General features: G+C 36.0%; 1 protein-coding gene across 2 annotated transcripts in view; it reads right to left on the bottom strand.

Moving 5' to 3' along the window:
- Window positions 1-22,251, bottom strand: part of ptpra (protein tyrosine phosphatase receptor type A) — a 34,050-nt gene that overhangs the window by 10,913 nt on the left and 886 nt on the right. Inside the window, exons 2-13 of one of the 2 annotated variants that reach the window (XM_056242223.1) lie at window positions 6,305-6,351; window positions 6,008-6,095; window positions 5,100-5,498; window positions 4,970-4,981; window positions 3,677-3,761; window positions 3,321-3,394; window positions 2,812-2,948; window positions 1,949-2,039; window positions 1,726-1,802; window positions 647-683; window positions 445-542; window positions 123-242 (exon numbers count right to left, since the gene is read on the bottom strand). In XM_056242223.1, the coding sequence (XP_056098198.1) occupies window positions 123-242; window positions 445-542; window positions 647-683; window positions 1,726-1,802; window positions 1,949-2,039; window positions 2,812-2,948; window positions 3,321-3,394; window positions 3,677-3,761; window positions 4,970-4,981; window positions 5,100-5,498; window positions 6,008-6,095; window positions 6,305-6,325 (1,239 nt within the window). In that variant the 5' untranslated portion in view covers window positions 6,326-6,351. The remainder of the gene's footprint in view (window positions 1-122; window positions 243-444; window positions 543-646; window positions 684-1,725; window positions 1,803-1,948; window positions 2,040-2,811; window positions 2,949-3,320; window positions 3,395-3,676; window positions 3,762-4,969; window positions 4,982-5,099; window positions 5,499-6,007; window positions 6,096-6,304; window positions 6,352-22,251) is intronic. The other variant, XM_056242224.1, reaches the window with a different exon arrangement.

The following is a 22,251-nucleotide window of genomic DNA, read 5'->3' as shown; positions in this document are numbered from 1 at the left end:
CTGTTGGTATATTTTGACACAAGAGAGAGCTAGCACTTCTTTTAATTGGCTTAATTAACCAGTTCCATTCATTTCAAAATGCCAAAAATCATTCGATATATAGGTAATGAATATGGTCCTACCTGCTGAATGCAGAACTTGCGGATAGTATAGTCAACCAGAATCATCATGTCCTCCACTGACACGCGAATATTTCCGTAGGTCCAGCATCCCTGGTCTGGCCAGTACTGAGCACATTTACACTGCGGATATGAAGCACAGTATATCATAATCATCATCATCACTACGGTGATCATACATCTTTATTAATGGCCATCTTCCTCAAAGTTGCACTCCACAATCCATTATGTGAGACCGCGATAAGAGCTGAGGCTGTAAAATCACAGATCAGCTTACTCCTCTTTGACACTAGATTACATCTAATAGATTTCTTGCGGCATTTACCTCTTTCCTCTCTTTCAGGTTGGTTACCATGACGATGGTGGCAGTGTTCTGTTCCCAGATCATCCTCCAGAAGTCATTGACCGTTTCCTCTTTTGGTCCTGCAATAAGAAAGTTGATTTTCTTATAATCATTACCGGTAATCAAAAAGCTATGTAAAGCATTTGGATATTTATGAAAGAGACTAAAACCATTTTTTTTTTACCTTGTGCAGCTATGAATTTGTTTTTCTCCTGGTATCCCTGAAAAGAAAAAGAAAAGTGTGGAAAAAAGTATTATTATTAAGGATTTACACATGCATGCTCATTTCCCATATTTTTACATTTAGATGACCTTTCATCCAACACTCTATTAATCTTTAAAAACATTAATGCCTTAAAAATAGTGATAATTGCAATCTTCAGCCAATCTCAAAATGAAAATTCATTTTTCATAATGTACATTATAATGTTGTGATGCCTAAATTCAGTGCTGTTAAACAAAACTAAAATGAGTTAAATGATTTTCAGAAATTGGAATTAGTTATGGATGCACTGATATAAACATTTTGGCTGATACCAATTCTTTATATTTGAAAGTTGATAACAGATAAATCTAAATCCAAATTTGTATATCATTTTTAAGAGCCCGATTACAAAAAAAAAAAAGTCTCACCATTAAAAGCCTTGTCCCAATCAAACAATTATGTTTTCATTATAATTTTAAGTAGCCTTAATGACAGACATGCGCTGCACATCTTGCACTTAACTGTATTTTCCTTTTTTGAAGTGATTCCAATCATATTTCAAGCAATTCAAAAACATCATGGCGAACAGTGTGCATCTGAAGTGTCTCAGCTGAAGGAAACAATCCATTATTTATTAGTTTTTATATATCGGCCTAATTTTAAAAATAAAATATAAATATTAGATTAAAAATATATGCCTTGGCAACTATAAATGAAATAAGTTTAAGTTCTAAAATTACTAAAACTGAAATTTAAATAAATTGAACAAAAACGAATAAAAATTACATTGTAATGAGCAACTAAAAACTAAATTTGAAATGAAAAGATAATTAAAAATGTAAATAAATAGTAAAATACTATATAATTAATATTATAATAAAACTGCCTAAATTTACTTGTAGTATTTAAAACAAATGATTTTATGTTTTAGGGATTTTATTTATTTAGGAAATTATAGTAAATAGTAAAATCTGTAGTAACATGAAAATACTCGTCGGCTAGAACTTAAGTTAACAGTGCACTCCTTCTCATGACTAGGCTAGCGCTTGGGGTCTTACATTAATGTAGGAAGCGTTGATGTAGTCTGAGTCAGGAACACCCTCCAGAGAGGTCAAATGCACCCTAGAATGATCATCTGAGATAAAAATGAGAAACAAATTAAGAAAGGAGATTATAAGGCTCATAGCATTAATGTTTCATTTATTACAGGCCTTGCAGTTCTGGTAAAAGCATGCTTTATTATCAGCTCTGGTTTGGAGATAAGTTATGGGAAAGCCTTACAGGGCAGGATGTTGACATATCTGTTCTTCTCTTTATTCTCCTCCTTCGAGGCAGCATCACATGAGGCTTGAATGGGACATACAGGCAATGCCTGCAGAAAAAAGAAACCAATCACACAGTTCAAGTAGGGCGAAAGCATTGACAGGGAACATCTAAACAGCGGTACAGGAATATAATCAAGTTGGATTAAAGCACTCTTTTGTGCTTCAAGCTGTATTGGAGCTGAATATGATACATACATATGGTACATTATGTGTGTATACTGTCTAATATGGAATTTTGTACTTTATTCTACGTGATTATCTATGTTTTATGTGGTAATATCTGTGAATAAACACTGTAAGGGTCTGAGGATTTATGGGTAATATTTGTGAATGAACATAATGTTATGCAAGAAGAAATTCAGATTTAGTCAGACAATAAAAGTTCATCTTCATCATCATCACACACCAACGGCACAAATATATCTGCCTAAAATTTGATTTAATGCTGCCTTCATGTGTTATCAGAAATTTCCTACTGCCCACTTCTGAAGTCGTGATTACAAGATCGTCACATTCGGAAAGAACAGGAATAATGGAGGATACCAGGTTTATTCTTGACTATTTATTGGGAAAATCTTATTAAAACCAAAATGATATTTAGTGTCCCATTCATGACAACCATTTATCAAAATTATCCCCAAGATTTCCAGAGGTAAATAGGTCATGTCTAATTTTCAACTAGGAAACTCATATTTATGATCATTCCGATAGCAAACGAACGCAGCATAAGATGCCCTTTTTTTTTGGTCATTCCAAAGATGGTGAAATTTCCAATCAGGTCAATTTCTGAATCAGAGCTGTGTGTGTTTGTGCACCTACGTTGAACTCTTCCCGGAAGAGTTTATTGTCATCGGCCATTCTGCGGTTCATCTCCTCCTCAAGCTTGTCGACAAGAAGGGGCGGGTACTTCCTGTTGGTGCTAGGAGAGCGAGCCAATAGTGGCACACTCTGAAGTTCTGTGAGAAAGGAAGTGTAAGGAGCAGGAAAGCAACATGGGAAGGAGAAAGAAATATAAATATATGTGTTAACGACAAAAAAAAGTTTTTTTTTTCCAATTAAATATTTTAAGAATGACTTGCAGTTTATCCATGTTGTGTAGAGGACAACCAATAGGGGGCAACACAGTACAATTCAAGGTCAAATGTGTTTCAATCAAACCACTCAATCAAGATGGAAAATAAAAGATGACACTAGTAGTGCATCCACCTTATAAACAACAAAAAAAACGTCCTTTACTGTTAACCTTAATATATTTGCTGCTTTAAAAGACAAACATTCCCAAGAACAGTCACAGAAACACACACACACAAACACACTCTTATTCCTACCTGTGTCGTCGGCTCTGCCATTGGTCAGGCGGAAGGAATTGGAGTGGCTCCCTGCCTGCTTGTACTTCTTAAACCTGCCACAACGGAGCGAAACAAAAAGCCAATCATTACCATGGTAACTGGACATTCAGCAGCCCCATGGCCCCCTGCTGACATTGTGGGTTTCCTAATGAATGGAGCTTTCTGAACACTTTTTCTCATCCGTTCTATTACGATTATGCATGTGTGTGCTGGTTCTTCTATGCTCTAACTGCTTGTAACTTTGTCTTTATGTTGTTTTTTTAAGCTGGAATCTATGCGATGAGCACTTTTTGTACTGCATGAACAGCTGAAAGTTTCTGAATACTGGGACTTACCTGAGCATGTACAGGACGATGATGATAAAGACAATGACCAGCAGAGAGGACAGGGCAACCATCACCGCCATGATCGCCGTGTCATCTGAGTTTAGAGGACAAAAATGAATGAAATTGCAGTTAGAAATCTTTTTTTTATTTTTTCATTTTTTTTACATTAGCCACCAAATTCTGTCATCATTTACTCACCCTCAAGTTGTTCCAAACCTGTATGTTTTTACACAGAAGATGATATTTGGAAGAAAGTGGGTAACCAAAGATTTGACGGTAGCCATTGACTTCCATAATATAGAAGAAAATACTAAGGAAGTCAATGGCTAGCTACAGTTCAGCAGAAGAAAGAAATTCATACAAGTTTGGAACAACTTAAAGGTGAGTTAATGATGACAGCATTTTCATTTTTGGGTGAACTATACCTTCAAAACTTAGTACATATTAGTAATTATACTAATATACTACCATTAAAAATGTTGGGGTCAGTAAGATTTTTTTTTTAAAGAAATGAATACTATTATTAAACATGGATGCATTAAATGACTCGAAAGAGACTTACATTTAAAATGTTAGAAAATAAATGCTGTTATTTTGACATTTCTATTCATCAAAGAATTCAGGAAAGAAATGAATGATTTCCCAAAAAATATTAATCAGCAAATCAAATTACTTAAACACCAAATCAGCCTATTAGAATGATTCCTGAAGGATTGTGTGACACCGAAGACTAATAGTAATGAGGCTGAAAATTCAGCTTTGCCATCACAGGAATAAATTACATTTTGAAATATATTTAAATAGAAAATAGTTAACAATAATAGTAATAATATTTCAGAATATTATTGCAGCCTTGGTGAGCATAAGAGACTTAAAAAACTGTTTTAAAACTTTGAAACGGTATTATATACAAGAATATAACAAATTGATTAATAGTAATATAATTGTTTATTTCAAATTATTTTAGTTAACACCATGTAAAATATGTTATGTTTTATCATATAAAAATAAAAATCGCAGAAATATTGTTCATATTTTATTTAAAATTTAATTGTGTGATGTCATACACAATATATTTGATTTATACTGACCATCGGCCACTCTGCTCCTGAAGACTTGGACAATAGCTATTTAAAAACCCATTTCAGTTGACCTCTTGTCGATTGTGTCCAAACTATTGACTGGTAGTGTATAAGCAACTCCTAACAGGTTGTGTAATAAATGGTTACTAATAAACCATAGAAAAGGCTTCGTTATGCAAGCAAATGTTAGTGACAAATAAAATGGTTAACAGAAACTTACCTTGCCCATCATCTTCATTACATAAGAAAAACAACAGAAATAGATTAGAGAATGACAGAAATAACTGGAAAGAGCAAATGCAGTTCTTCACAAATAGTTGGAAAAAGAATGGTAGTCTTCGAAATGGTACCTGGAGGCTTGCTGGCGTCAGCTGTGGTGGCATCAGTAGGGGCAAATGAAGTGTTTGTTTCGGGCGCTGAAGAGAACTGAGTGGATGTCAGATCAGGTGTAGGGATCTCTGATGTAGACAAAACCGTAGTCTTGACCGAGGTGAGGGATGGGGACGCGGCAGATGGGGTTGATGGGGCAGGTGGTGTTTCGGTGGGGACGAGCACAGTTGGAGGGGGGGGGACAGGAGGGGCTGTGGAAATCTCTGGCGTCACCCTGCCCTCAGAGTCTTTGAATACTGTTGTTCCAACAAGTTCAGGGGACGGTGTCATAGATGTGGTGGCTGATGGGGGCCCCTGGGTGACTGCGATGAAGGGTGACGTGGGAGGAGGGTCTGTAGGTTTGGTGGTCAAGACTGCACCTGAGAAAGAGATTTTAAAGCTTTAAAAACAGATGCAATAACCGACCCCAAAACTCTGAACAGTATTGTTTATTCAACTGAAGTTTGGGATCTCAACATTAACACTGAACATCGAGTATCTCACAAAACAAAATTAGGTGTGTGTGTGAAAATGCTCTATCCTCCAGGCAATCCCTGACTAATTTTCTGGGCCTCAAATGTTTTACAATTTTTGTGTTGTTGGTTTATGTTAATGTTCACATACTTTAAAGTAGACTTGTATTTAACTTCCTATATCAATAACTGATATGAATATTCCAGATAAAATACAATTTATCTCTATTGATTAAGATTACATAATAACTTACAGAAAGTTTTAACTCACAAGCCAGGATCAATCAGGGGTAAAAGACTGCAGGAAATGCATCATCACCAAAAAATACATAGGATATATATACAAAGGATAACTAGTTTGTATTTCTAATGGAGGAAATGCGACTGCGTTATTGTGTGTCATAAAAGTGCCTTACCTGAAGGGTCAGGGATTGTCTGGGCCGTGCTGAGGGCCACAAAGGCCACATGGAGTAGCAGGAGCAGGGGATACACACCCATACTGCCCTGAAACAGAATACACAAGCCAAAATCAGTCTATTACATGTTTCAGTCTTATAAATGAGCACTACTTCACAAATTTACAAGTTAACACCACTAAAGAGACGTTTTGGCAGGGATTGGCCGCATGGGGATTGTTGCGGTTGTCGAGAATCAAATTAATTCTTAAAGTTTGGTACGGGCTGTTCTGATGGAGGTGGAGGGAAGAGACTTACCTGAAGAAACGAAACCTGCATCACTCACTCATTCGCACAATGATCTCCTGTAGATGACAGAAAGAAATGGAGAATTCAGCAACTACATTAACATTTGCATCTATAATATCATACATTTATCACATCGTTCACATTGGGTGAACTTTTTTTCTTACTTGAGTAAACTTGAAGATTATGATGCAATTGTTTTAATTACATTTGTAACATTTTAACATTTAATTTGTAAAATAAAATAAAAATAATAAAAACAAGACAATCATAATTAATTACCTGTTTTAACTACGTTTTTTAATCAATGTATATTGAATAGTGAATTTTGACTAATATTGGTATCAACAACTCATTTGTATTATTGTGACAAACCTACTGCCATAAATAAAATGAAATGCCATTCATAAATTCAAAAATAATTCATAAATTCTCATTCATAAATGTGGGCAGTTTCTGTATTGAGTCATTGCTCTCAGACTAACACAAGCAGAGATTTGAATTGTGACATGTTCAGATTAGACTGGGTTTTAAAATTCATGAAAACAAACTCTCTCTCTCTCTCTCTCTCTCTCTTTCTCTCAAAACAAACAACTATATCAAATAAATTATTGAAACAGATTGGCATCATGGCAATTTGGAAAAATCTAAAAAAGAATATCCATAGCCATCTCTTTTACAACTCTAGACACGATCCAGCCAAACACAGTGCACATGGCCACGTATCAAGACAAGAGCAACAGATACTAGAGAGACAACGTCCAAGTGCCTTTATTCATCCAGCAGATTGCCTGTGGATTTGGTCCGAGGGGATTAAGCTCTTAGTTGTGAGATGGTTCGATGTGAGGAGTGAAAATATAATCACAGCATCTGAAGCCAAGAGCCTGAGGGTAGCGGGCTTACCGCTAACCCGTGCTGTAATCTCAATGGTGTCTCACTGACTAAACCGTGATAATCATAGTGCCAATCTGAAGGGTCAGACCCTGAAATAATCCAGCCCGTCTGCCACTCGTCAAGCAAGACCATCCGTGGTACTGCTGCTCCTCGGACGGTCCAATCAGCTTCCACCTTACGTCCAAACATCAGCAGGCTCCGCCCAGTAATCCTCCAAGAGATTTCGGTGGATCACCAAGAGTCAATTCGAGCTGCTTACATGACAATTTCAGGAACTACACCACAATTTACTGCAAATAACATTACATAAAGAAACCTTTCTAATGGGAATAGCTCACCCAACAAATTCAAACTGTTATTTGCTTACCCTCATGTTGCTTGAAACTCTTACAATACAATGCTAAATCATATGTACCAGCAATCGATTTAAATAGTACATTGTGTTTAATTTGTCGTTTAATGAGATCTAATGTGTGTTGGTGCCGAGAATTTTCACGTGAAGAAATCCATAGATCCGACAGTTACACACATGCACTTTTATGGTCCAGTGGCAGAACTTTTGCCAAGCGTGTCAGAGGTTCTGGGTTCTAATCCGCACTCGTATAGTTTTTTTTTTTTCATTAAAACCGATTATGTTTATCAGTGGTTGTATATCAAGCAGGGACACGTTTGTGTGCATTTTAGTTTGTGATTTCACCGGAACGAATAGAGAGTCTCCGCAACGGATTAAAGCGTGCGTCTGAGTGAAGACTGTGCGCGGCAGCGCGAGCCACAGAGAACACTTGTATCCGCGCCACTGATCACAGTCAACGAGCACTTTGATCACTTGATTTCAAAAACAACACATTTCAGCGCTAGATCACCTCTTATTTAACAAACGAACGGAATGAATGCTCTGCTAGTTAACTAGAGATGTTTTATTTATTTGTATTAGTTACATCCGTGCCGCGAGATGTTTCAAAGGTGGTTGGGACAATATCGACCCTGGCAAAAAGTGGTGGGGACATGTCCCACCCGTCCCACCCAGCAAATTAAGCCTATGTCGGTACCTCTGGTGTACTTTAGAAGATGGGAGTGGGTGGTCAGACAATAACCCGGCCGCTGCCGACATCCTTTGACAACAGCGTATCTGCGCTTGAACTTGAAGTGAACAAAACTTTCTGCAGTGGTGCTGTTCACACAGTTCCCAGTTCCCTGCCCTGAGCAACCTGGCAAGATATGTTCTTTGCATCCCGGCCACGAGTGCACCTTCAGAGAGAACATTCAGCCTTTGTGGTCAGATTTTGGAGGAGAAATGTAGGCTACTGAAACACAGTGACATTTTTTGCTGTGTTGACCGTATCATGAGACAAAAATAATTCTTGTACAGCCAACATTTTATATTTGTTATCCCCAATCACTCTCTCTTTCTTTAAGGGAAATTTAAATGTAAGATTAGTGGGATTTAGCGGGATCGGTTGGGTCGAGAATAAATCATTCGAAGCAGATACCGGGTGAATACAGAGTGAATTTTAAGCGGGATGTATGTGCGGAATATAACCTAGAAGGAGTGGGCGGGAGCTAGTGAGACAAAAAAACAGTCCCGCGCAGACCTCTACTAGAAACTCCCAGACTGGTGTGTTGAGACAAGTTAGAGCTAAACTTTGCAGGACAGTCGCCCTCCTGGACCGAGTTTGGACACCCCTGCGTTAAGTGATTACAAATCTCACCCAATGAACTATATAATGGCAAAGAAATTCCATAAACTTGCACCGTTTAGGGTCGGTAAGACTTTTAAATGTTTTGAAAGAAGTCTAAATATGCTCACCAAGGCTGCATTAATTTGGTTAAAAATACAGTAAAATCGTGAAATATTACAATCCAGCAGCCATTACTCCAGTCATCAGTGTCACATGATCCTTCAGAAATCATTCTGATGGAAACCACTCATAATGTGGTAGCATTGTGGCAGCGAGATTTCCCAAACAGTGTCTTTATTTGTTGGATATCGTTTCACTTCGTCACGCTGCCTTAGCTCATTTTGTGCTATGAATGGCTACATGTTAATCTGTGTCCCTCCAGCGTTAATTCGGATGGAAATTCGCAGTTAGGTAATGCAAACAGCTGACCATTTCCATACAAAGAAGATGCACTGACAGTGAAATCCATCTCTGACATTTTAATCAAATCAGCCTCGCCACAAAGCCCGTTATTCTACAGCCAACCACACGAATTCTAGAAGCTCGTTGTCAAATACAATTTGTTTAAAGGCTGAGCATGCACATGGCTGAGCATTCTTCAGGTGGAGGGCAAATCTGAAACGATTTGAGCTGTTTTTGGCTGAGCCTGCAGAAATCCTTCAGATGGGAGGGACAGATGGTCTCGTCTCTCCTCTCTCGCTCTATACATTAATCGTCGGTCTCTATTTCTTCCCATCTCTCTTTCTGGAGTTGGCAGGAAAGCCGTAAACCCGAGAGAGCACATTGCTTCCTTCCTTCGCCGTCTGTCTGATTGTCTGCCAGATCCGTCATTCAGCCCAAAAGGCGCCACACCCTCACCTAACTAACACATCACAGAAAGTAAAACAGCATTTAGGAAATGTGCCAAGCTATTGAATGATTTTACTTTTAGTCAAATCACTCAAATATGTATATGCAAGCTGTCTATCCGCTTTTTTCAGGACTGATGAGTCAGGCATGGTTATCATCTTAGTGAGTTACAGAGGAAATGGCGCACCTCTAATAGATGACACCCATAATAGAGGTTTTCCTCTGAGATCTGACATCATTTATTTTTAAGTGCACAAATGGCCAGTCTCCAGCTCCGCCAAGAGGCTTGTTCCTAAAGGACGGGCCTGCAGCAGTCTCACGTTCTCCAGGCAAACCAAAACACAGACTTGGGTGTGTGCAGAATATCTACATCCTATAGGGAGAGTTACATCTAAACTGCATTAGATCGCACCTCCGAGTGAAAGAGGCTTTTCAGAACACGAAAATGCACTACCGCAGAGATTGCAGATTCCTCTCTTGCACAAATTGTTCCTGTTAACTTGCACCAGATTTAAGTTGAGATCAAGTTTAATGACCTTTACAGTTCTTCTTGTTGTTAAAGGAACAGTTTGCACTAAAATTAAAATGGTTATCATTTACTCACATCATCATATGTCTTGCCTGAGGACATTTTGTGCTAAAGGAAGTCATACAGGTTTGGAACAACATGATCGTTTTAAGATAAAGGTGCTTTACATGCTGCATTTGAAACATTTTTATCGGAATAAACTTACACTACCATTATAAAGATTGGAGTCGGTAAGACTTTTCAATGTTTTTAAAAGAAGTCTCACCAAGGCTTCATTTATGCAATCAAAAACTATTTCTAGCTGAATATGTTTTACAATGTAATTTATACCTGTGATCTGCAAAGCTGAATTTTCAGTATCATTACTTTAGTTTTCAGTGTCACATGATCCTTCAGAAATCATTCTATGCTGATTTGCTGCTTAAGAATCATTTCTTATGATTATTCATGTTGAAAACAGTTGAGCTGATTAATATTTTGTGGAAACCATGATGCATTTTGGTTCAGAATTATTTAATGAATAGAAAGTTAAAAAGAACAACATATATTTCATATAGAAAACAAAACATTTGTAACATTCAAATTAGTAATGATCACTTTTGCATCCTTGTTGAATAAAAGAAAAGAAAAAAATCTTACAGACCCCAAACATTAAGCACTCCCTGGGTATCGAACCCATGACCTTGGCATTACCAGTGCTATGGTGTACTGTTTGAGCAACACTACTACATCCAATAGTCGACATGAGGAAAGAAAAAAACACTGCAAAATGCATTGCAAAGTGATTTCAGCTAAGGGTAGATGACAAATAAGGGTGAAACAGCATTTTTTTAAACAAAGTTCTAAATTGCTTGAAAATTTTATGAATTTGTAAAGTTCAAATACTGTTGTTTTTGAAACTGTTAGAGGTTAGCAGATTTTTTTTCTCATTATGTAATTTATTAAGCTTTTCTCACAGCTCCAGGCAAAATATGTCCTGCGGTGTGACATGACATTACTATAAAATTAAAATATTTAAATATTATTAATTTCAAATACAAATCAGGTATGTTTTAAGTTTAACAAGTATTCTTAAAGAATTATCATTAACATTCTGCATATATATTTTTTTCACAGCTGTTTTTCGATTATATTCTTTGCTTGTGCCATCTTTTACCACTCACTCCAGTGGAAATATTGTGTAAAATGAGAAAAAATATTTGAAAATGTTTATTATTTTTTTATATAGTTATATTATGCAATGTTTTCAAATGCATATAATTATTTAAGCTAGTTAACATAGTAAAAGTCGTTTAATTGTGGTTTAAATGATGTCACACCACAGGACATCCCGTCACACCACAGGACAAATGAAACACTGTATGAACATTTATGCTGAAATTTATTGAATACTTTTGTAAAAAAATAAATAATTTGCATCTCTATTTGAACATTAATGAAAATGCAACACATCAGTACAATATTATTACTTAGTGTATGAATTTGAACTAAAAACATAGTGAACAAGACATACTGAATAATTAACATTTTGGAGGCGTCAAATCAGACCCAGTCATAAAGCCCATTCATTTCTATTTTTAACTTAAAAGACTAAACAAATATCTTGTTTCTCAGGAGAAAGTCATTAAAATCATGCTAAAATAATTAAAAGCATTTTAAAATCATCAATTCAGCTCTTTGAACAAAGATTCCAGTGAACAAGAGAAATTTGACATTCTGGAGTCGTCAGACCTCCTTGTCCTTTCTTTGCTCATGCCTAAAAACTGACAACAATCACTTTAAAAACAATGATCAGTGGCTGTTAACATACACATACAACAAAACAAATGAAGACAGATATATATTTATATTTAATATATGTATAATATAGGTATATTATGTATAATGAAGACAGATATATATTTATGTTTAATATATGTATAATATAGGTATATTATATATAATATTTACAATATTTGTTTAATATATATATAGAGACAGAGATATATTTATATTTATGTTTAATATTGCAAACATAACAGACGAGAATCTAGCTAGACATCTAACTTAATTATGTCACACTACAGGATGGGCTGTCACACCACAGGACTCTTTTCACCTTTACACCATTTTGAGTAATTGCTATACAAGACTGACCTTGGGCATTACAGTAACTTAACAAGTTCATTGTTTTAGACCTGAATATGATTCTTTTTTTAAAATATTTTTATTTTTTCTCGAACTAGATCAGTCACACCACAAGACTATCAAAAATGGACACGTTCATGGTCTGACAGAAATGATGACATTTATCAAATTAATAAGAGATTAACACTCGCCTTTTAACCTCCTTAGCACATCCAAACATCTGGGGGAATTCCTGGTAGGGGGCTTGACTAAAGGACCACTATGGCTGTCCATGTAACTGCCAGTACAAAAATCTAATATCCTATGTCACACTGCAGGACAGCATTTGTGTTTCAAAACTAAATGTACTGTAAATATTATTTGAGTACTTTTTAGCATTTTGAAAACTTAAGTTAATTAAGTAAATACATACAAAATAATGCCAAGGCATTTATTAGCTGCTCCAAACATATCTGCTTTATTTTACTAATATTTACATTTGATGAGTCATCAATGTTACATTCACACCGCAGGACATTTTGCTATTCACCTTGAAATATGAAAAACACCAAATACATAGTACGTCCCAAAATCATAAAATTGAAATAAAATGATGTTCTACGCCCCACTGGCATGTGTTGTTTTAGTAGAGAAATGCAGTTCAGTAAACATTTAGACTTAATTACAGAAAAAACATGCGTCACGTCATCTGCCCCTAAATTAAATCTGAATGTATATAGATAAATTCAGTACCTAGGTCAAATCCCTTCACGTACACAAGCCATAACTCAAATCATTCAGCTTGTTGAGTATAGGTGTGATATTGCTTTTCTAACCAATCAGGATTGTGATTTTCACCAGGTGGATGAAAAAACATCCCATTAAGTTGATTGGAAGAGGGACCTGAGGTACATAAAAAAAAAAAAATAATAGAAAAAAAGATCAGACACTCTTGACTTGGGGAAGTAACAACTAAGCTATCGCCCAGAACACCTTAGCAACACGGTGACAACCCATTATTGCATGTGCAGTTACTCTGTCTTGAAACAGACTAAACTGATGACTTTGATTAATTGTTCAGCCCTAAACACATACCAGAGGAATCATGCTTTAAATACAGCTAAACTAACACACACTACTACTGCTCTCTTTATCGCTCTAACTCTCAAGCTCGAGGGCATCTCATAAGAAAAGGCTCTAGTAGTCATAAGACTGGCATGTTCCTCTTTTCCACATCCTTTACAGCAAGGCAAAACCGTCACAATAAACAGTACCACTATTCTATGAATTACCACAGGTGGCGTGTGCTATATCATATGTATGCTTTTAGAAACCATACATTTAAGAACACACTGTAGGGCTGCCCCCTAATAGTCAACAAGAAGATATTTAGTCAGCTTCATCAACTTCATCTTTGCAGCCGACACTGATTCAGAAATTTCTAGTTTATTAATAAATGATTACAATGTTCAGACAGTCTCCTTGCTATTTTTTACTGACAGACACATTCATAAATATTACTTTTGCCGGTGTGCTGAGCAAACTTTATGCAGTGACCGCTTAATTTATATTTTAAATGCTTATTATTATGGTTGTAGTATTTCTCTTTAATATACATGTAGAACAATGATACATATAATATTCTTTCTCAAACTGAAACCATTTTCTGATGGCAAGTATATATTTTTATGGAAATAAATTAATATCATAAATGTCTCACTAGTAAAAAAAAATCTTTAGTCGGGGGGGCAGCACTAAAAGAAACTCAAGACACTCTTTATTTACTGCAGTGGAGTATGGGTCAGGCCAGGGAATCAGTCAGGGCCCTATGATATGTTTCACTTTTCCCAAATTAAATTGTTTATTTTATGGATTACATTGTAATGGTTTAATTACATTTTTAAAATCGTGTAATTTATTAAATTAAACTTACAAAAAGCCGCTGGCAATCAAATGAAGCCATAAAACATTAACAATTTAAATAATCTTTTAAAACGTAATCAAATTAACATTGACCAATTCATTTTATTTATGTTTGGCAAACAAGGTGCTGCACAACAATAAAATTAAAACATGGAAGAAAACTTTATTTAAGGAAAATCCCACAATTTTTAATTATTTATAATTATTATTTTCAGGGCCGTTTGAAGGAATTGGGGGGCCCCAAGCAAAATGGACATGGATTCTGGAACTCCTTAAACCGTTAAAAAACATATTACAGTATGTAACGTTAACCATATTCCGTCCGTTCGAAAAAAAAATTGCACTAACTGTTCGTTACAAGCAGCATTTGCCGTCAGGCAGGTAGCTAACATAAACATATTTTTGCTAGCCTAATGTTACCTACTGCAAAATTACACCATTTGTACAAGACAAGTAGAGCTATTTTTATGCAGTGTAATTTATTACTTTACCACTATCTGGTATTTTTCTTAACCTTCTCTTCCTTTCTCTTCTTTCTTTTCTGGCTTCCTGAAGCATAATTCCGCCTCATGATAACTCCCGAGGAGGTTTGTATTTTGCCGGCAGCAGAGATCGCGTGGTTGGCTGGCTGCTGTCAGCGACTACTGAGGGGGCCCCCTTGAGGGGGATTCCGATAACAGTGTCATTGCACTTTACTGCATTGACTATCAAAGTGGCGCTCACAGTTTGTCGTTGCATTTTATTCTTAAACAGTCGTTGTCTTGGGGCCCCAGTCCAGCTCGGGGCCCCAACCAATTGCTTGGTTTGCCTGTCCTGTTCCGACGGGCCTGATTATTTTTTGAAAAGTAGGCCTACATTCTACTGTACAATAGTAATATTTGTCACAATTTCTTAAATTTAAACTAATTAAGCGTTTATTTTGATGGGTTGTCGTAAAGACCTTTGAGTTTCTGTGTGTATATGGTGTGATATGATCATTTTTATCAAATACATGGTGAAATGTTTGTGACGTCATCTCTTAGAAATGCACTTTTCTGGAGATGAAGTTATGCGTATGTCACGCATGCTTGTGTATGTAGAGGAGATAAAACCACGTCACTCATTCACGCAGAGACACATTCATATTTAAATAGTCTTTTTGCACTTGAACATTCACAGACACTCGTACATCTCACAATTTAAGTGTACAGCCCAACTTTTGATTTATTCATCCAAAATCTGCCAAATTCCATGACATTCTGCGTTACATTGTACATTTTTTATGACTAAATTCTGCGATTTCCTCTGTTTTCTCTGATTTTAAATTACAATTTAAAATCAGTCAAAGCTAAAGACATGTCTCTTTATATATATTTACAAGTAAAGCTTCTTATTGTGCGTAGTAGGGTATGCTTTCTAATATTTTGTTTGTTTATTTTGACACTTTTTACAGATATAGAGACTAATCTACTTAGTTGTTTTGTACTCATTCAATAACATCTGTCTGATCTCAGAATCTCAGATTCTCGTTGGTTTTCCTTATAATGAAAATGTCCTTTCATCCTCCATGTTGTTTGTTAGCTGTGGTAAACTTTATCACCCAAAATGGAATTCTGAGGTATATAAAAGGCCAAAACTTTATTTAAATGTATTACATTTGAACTGTTCTGACTGTTCTCGGCCTGCCTGGTGTGATATTCTGCCAATGTGGCCCTCGACCTCAAATGAGTTCCCCACCCCTGCCCTGATCAATACAATGCCCACTGAGGTAGCAGAGAATGCTGCATTGGAGGTTCTTTCAGCAACCAGAGAGCTTTTTCTATGGAGAGATAATGGGTATCTGTCTGTCCCCATTCACGGTTTATTAATACGCCGCTCTGCACCCTGGAGGAGTGTGCAGTGTGACAGGAATAATCTCAATGCCCCTCTTCATCTCCCTCAAACTGGGACAGCCTAGCGGACAGGCAAGATGACACTGTCACGAGAAGAAAACTCTGATGGTGTTTCATAACACACACATCCCACCATTCCGGCAACTTCCTGTGCACCGCTTCCAGCAACTCATTCAGATGAGCCGGGATCTAATGATTTACTCAAGTTACCTGATTGCAAAATGGCTAAGGGAGAATTTTCGTTCTCTAGTAAACGCACACCAAAAAAACACTGATCTAAAGAAAGACTAAACAGACTCTCAGCTCAGATTAACACAACTGACCGTGGTTTCTACTATTCCACATATTTTCTTCCAAAATCAAAACAGAAAACTCAAAGTCCTGTCTGGGCCACGGCTATGACTTCTTTTGGTGGCTAGTTCCCTAAAATTCTTGGTTTGGCACGATGTTTGTGCATCTGTTCAGCGTAACTTTAGCTCTTACTTTGATATATTCTTTAATATCATTTTCTGGTATATACTTACATGCATACAAAGAGACAAATTGCATTATATTCTCCATTACTTCTTAGACTTAAGTAAATTATCTCCCATTATTATGATAACATTTATGTCCATAATGTGATTTATTTCTGAAAGGAAAGATAAGACCATGTGTAAATAAAAGACAATAAATATTGTTCTGATTTTCAGAATAGCATATTTAAATATGCACAACAGTTCAAAAGTTTGGGGTCAGTATTCTTTACGTTTTTTTAAAGGAAATTAATACTTTTTTTTTTTTTTAGCAAGGATGCATTAAATTGATCAAAAGAGACAGTATAGACATTTATAATGTCACAAAATAAATGAGATTTAACATTTTTCTTTGTTGTTTTGAACTTTCTATTAATCAAAGAATCCTGGAAATGTATGTTTCAAGGTTTCCATAAACATAATAAGCAGCACAACTGATTAACATTGATAATAATAGGAAATGTTTCTTGAGCAGCAAATTAGCATATTAGAATAATTTCTAAAGGATTATGTGACACTGAAGACTGGAGTAATGGAGCAATTTATCAATATTACCATTTCTACTGTATTTTTGATAAAATAAAATGCCTTTGAGGACATTAGAGACATAAAAAACCCATAAAATATATATATATATATATATTTTAAACTTGTTCGACAGTGAATATTTCTGTATCAATTCAGATTACATTAATTGTTAGAATAATTAACATTTGTTTAGCTAAATAGCCGTTAAAAGCATGAAAAATAGAAGAATGGAGGTTAAAATGAGAAATCAGCCTAATTTTTTTTTTAAATAAAAAAAAGGAATTGTGGTTAACCTGAGAGTCAGATACGAAGACTTTTTGTCTTTATTTGATCCCTATAATCATTGCCACAGTATGACTTGAGGAATTATGTGCAAACAAGTACTGAAGTCAAGGTAAACAGATACCTTTGACCCATCAGGGGGAGCGGGAGGGTTGTGTGGTGTCCTGCCGGCAGTCTTGTGTCAGGGTTTCCCAGAGAATGCTCTGGTCTAGCCACATCACACACAGAGGGCAGGAAGTGGCACAGATGAGGTCAGTATTTAACACACAGTCAGACTGAGCCACACAGTGAGTCTACACACACACAGTGGCCTTTCTCTCTCTCAGAGTCGACAAAGAATTTGAGGGAAAATAACTCATTATTTACTCACCCTCATGTAATTTCAAACCTGTATTCTTTCTTCCACAAAAGGTACAATATCCTGGCTGGGTTTTCAATATTATGAAAGTGAATGAAAACTGGGATTGTCAAGCTTCAAAATTGATGCAAAAATTGTATTTCAAGTTTTCTAAAGCTTTACGACTTCACGACAAAATTATCACAATTTGTACATCGCTACTTCTTTCGTGAACTCCCACGAGCCACAAGGAGAGTTAGGCCAGATTTAAAGATTTTCAATGAATAGGCTAATCAATAAAAAATGTGCTCATATGGAGCACTTTTATGATGCTTTTTTGCTCCAATACAAATTCACTTTCATCGTCTTGAAAATATTGGTTAGGACCATTCTTTAAAAAATTCACTTTTTACATTCCATCTACTTAGTCCTATAAAAAATGGGAATTATCGATGTGGGAATTGTGCTCAGTGTAACAATACTTTTAAAACATCTGTTTTCTGTCATCCAAGAACTGGTAAAAAATATCAAATCAAATCTGTGATCACCTGTGTTTCTACTCGTGTTGTTTATGTGATTCATTGTCCTTGTGGTCTAGGATATGTGGGAAAAAACGTCACGTCAATTAAAGCAAAGAATTAGTGAACATAAAAGTTCGATTAGAAGAAAAGATACAAATTATCCAGTTGCGGCTCATTTTTTAACCTTTACTCATGATGTTTCCTCTTTACGGTTTTGTGGGATTGCATTAGAAGTGGGAATGTTGAATTGCTCCTGCAGAGACGTGAACTCTCTGGGATTTTCACTCTCCCGACTTTATCCCCTCGAGGAATGAATGACGAATAATTGTTTAATGTGATGCTATAAATTGTATTGCTTTAACTGTTTTTCTTTTTCTTTTCTTTTGTTGTTGTTGTTTTCAATGATTGTTATGATGATATACAATGACGTTGATAATGTGGTGACGTGGTGGTTATCATGTGCCCACAATTAGTCGAAGTGGTTACAGGTGTAGCCTTGTTTAGTGGTCATGTGCTTGGTCTTAAATGGGTTGAGTTTGAAAATTTGAGTAGGCCTATGCCTGATGAAGGTCGTGAGACCGAAACGTTGCTAATAAAGAATTTTTAAATGCAAGTTCTGATAGTGTGCGGGAGTTTCTCGTTTGTACATTCCAAAGAAAGAAAGTCATGCATGTTCAAAATATCATGAGGTTGAGTAAATAATGACTTTGAGTGAACCGTCCCTTTAAGAAAACAAACTTCATTGACTATTACTCAAAGCAATATAATTCACAATGAGTGATCAAACCCGATCAGCCTTTAACTCCTCAATGAGATGTCTTGCAAATCCTCCCATCCGTAGCTAATATAAACAGGCATGGATTCTGTCTGAGCCCTTGTGCTTACTGAAAGCGAGGAAACCAACGGCCAAGAAGCCACCCTCTCCACTGATCCAATGTGACATATGTAATTAGCTGAACTGCTTTTCACTTCAGAGGTCTCACTTCAAAAAGTCAATTACAGATGAAAAATGACTAATCATAGAAACTGGATCAGAAGTCCAACATGTCAGAAAGAGCCTTCGAGCCGGTTAGAATACAGTACTATGAACTTTTGAGGATGCTACAGACAAATTGAGCATTGCATACAATGTTTATAAAATGTTTATTTTGCTAACAAAAAAACCCCAAAAAAACATGCTTCTTATCAAGACGTGGTTGAGACGAAACACAAATCTTTGCAATCAGCACATAACAGGTGTGCATTCATGTCTATATTACTTTATGTGACACGAGTGTAACAAAAAAAGGCATGTTCATGAAGAATAACCTCTCTGGAATTAACATTCAATGTCTATTATTTAATACAAAAAAAACCTCAGACATGCACTATTGTTGGAATTGTGTCAGAATGTATGTAAAATATACCTAATGCCTAATTACATTACAAAAACCCACACATGATCCGTAAAGCCATCTAGCTACCCAAGATGGTTGGATCATCGCAAAGGTTAAGCTGTGGGAGAACTACAGGGTGTCATCTCCAGTTGCCAAAAGTGCAGGTCTATTTCATAACCTCATGGATTGCAGAGAGAAGTAATAACAGGTCCAAACAGGACAAGTCGATAGAAAAACCCAAGCAGGGTAAGAATAGACCAACACATCAAATGTACAATGACACTATCTGAATTGTTAAGCATGCAGAGAACCAAATGTACAAAATATGTTCTTCCAATTCGGCGAAGTTTTGGTTTCCTTGCCATTGTCACATTTGGCTTGCTCAAATAAAAGACAACTAATATTGAGAAAATATTATGGATCTGACTGTACTGACACTCTCAGAGGAGATTGCAAAACTTGATCTGAACTGAGCTGGATAATGAGCTGAGACTGAGCTGTTGTCATTTCATAATTGAACTTTGCAATAGACACATTGAACTGAATCAACATTGAGCTGAATAATGACGTGTTCTGTAGAGTTGCTTTATAATTCAAATGGAAGTTGTTTCATAATTGATAAACTTTGCAACACTGACTGTTATTATTGAACCAACACTGAATCTGAATTGAGCTGAAAAATGACACCAATGTCTTCTGTAGCTGAGCTGCTTTACAGCTAAAACTGAAGCTGTTTTTTCCTGTTTATTACAGTGAAACAGTTGTGATACTATTTGAATGGAATTAACAGCTAGATATTGAAAGTGACTTGACTATAGTCTCAATATCAATGCGTCAAGATACATCATTCAACAGTCTTCCATGTGTGGATAGTAAAATACATAACGTGTCATATGAGGTAAACTGCATCAGCTAACCATGAGTGCAGCAGAGAGGGGGAACCTAAATTATTTTAGTTAGGCCTAGTTCTCACACCTTCAAAAGGTGAACAAACAATATAGAAACAGTCTTACATGCTCCATATTTTCTTTGACATATTATATTATGACCATTCACACAAGACACAAACGTATCAAGTAGCAGAGGCCAAAGATAGTTGAATTCTCAATCCAGTATTCCCTAGCTAGGCATGCTAGCACTGCAGTGGCGCGCAAACTACAGTCGAATAGAAGTAAAACTCCTATTTATAACGCAGAAAAGGGCGAATTAGAATGGCAACTCTCACCTAAGTGCAGACAATGAATATAGCGCACTTGACAGGACGTCTAAGCGACATAATTCCTGTGTTCGTGAGATACAATCTACCAACTCCCTCGCGTGACCACCTCCCCTGGACCTGGACCTGGACCTGGACACACACACACACACACACACACACACACACACACACTTACTTTAAAAACATGTAGCGACAAAGCGCTGATCAATATGTTGACTTACAGCGCGTGACGCGAACGCACTGGACTGCCATTGTCTTCCCATTCGTTATTGTTACAATGGTTAGAATGTATCCAGTCTGGGATGATTACTATTGCTACAATGTATCCAGTCAGATAACATATGCATAGCTGCAATGTATTCAGTCGGGAACCATAGTTAAAAAAAAATCCAGTCAGAAATTGTACATATTCTAAAAATTTAACCAGTCAGAATTTTTATTTATATTGCTTAAATATATCCAGTCTGAGACCAGAATGCATACTTTTGAAATAACAATTAATATGACAGGAATGTACCCAGTTCAGAAACATTCAAACTGCTACAATATATCAATTAAGAAATCATTCATATTACTACAATGCATCCAGTCAGAATTTATTTCAGAAATTATTTGAATTACTACAATGTAGGGTATTAGTAGTACATTGTAGCAATTTAAATAATTTCTGAAATAAATTATAATACATCCAGTAAAAAAAAAAACATATCTATAGGCCTATATATATATTGATATTGCAACAATATATCCAGTCAGAAAACATTTACAAAGCTACAATGTATCCGGTCTGGGACTAACAGTTTCACTGATGGTTATTTATTAGCCTATTATTAATAGATAACCTTCAATGAAATGGTTCATATTGTTACAATGCATCTAGTCATAATTTATTTAGGAGTTTAGTTCATTTCTACACTGTATCTGAGATTAATATTATTAGAATATACAAAATATTGATAGTGAAACGATGTAGCCTATTCCAGTCAGCAATTATTTATATTGCTGTAATGTGTCCAGTCAGATATACTGAATACTGGTTTAATATTCAGTCTGGAAGCATTAATATTGGAACTATTTAACCGGTCTAGAAGAACCATCAATATTACTGGGTTACTGTGTGCCGAGTCCTAAATCATTTATACTGTTACTGTTTATACCGTTAGAAATGATTAATATTGGTACACTATCCAGAAACATTAATCGTTTTTTTTATGAAACCAGCCTAAATCATTTACTTTGCTGCAATATATCAAATTCAGAACCATTCACGTTGCTACAATGCATCAAGTCATAAACCATAAAGACTGCTACAATTGTCCATCAACCATTA

The sequence above is a fragment of the Rhinichthys klamathensis genome, unplaced genomic scaffold (genome assembly GCF_029890125.1).
Source record: "Rhinichthys klamathensis goyatoka isolate OS25496 unplaced genomic scaffold, OSU_Roscu_1.1 h1tg000709l_1, whole genome shotgun sequence".
NCBI classification, from domain to species: domain Eukaryota; kingdom Metazoa; phylum Chordata; class Actinopteri; order Cypriniformes; family Leuciscidae; genus Rhinichthys; species Rhinichthys klamathensis.
The sequence above is the reverse complement of the archived record's forward strand: the minus strand, read 5'-3'. Positions and strand labels throughout refer to the sequence as shown.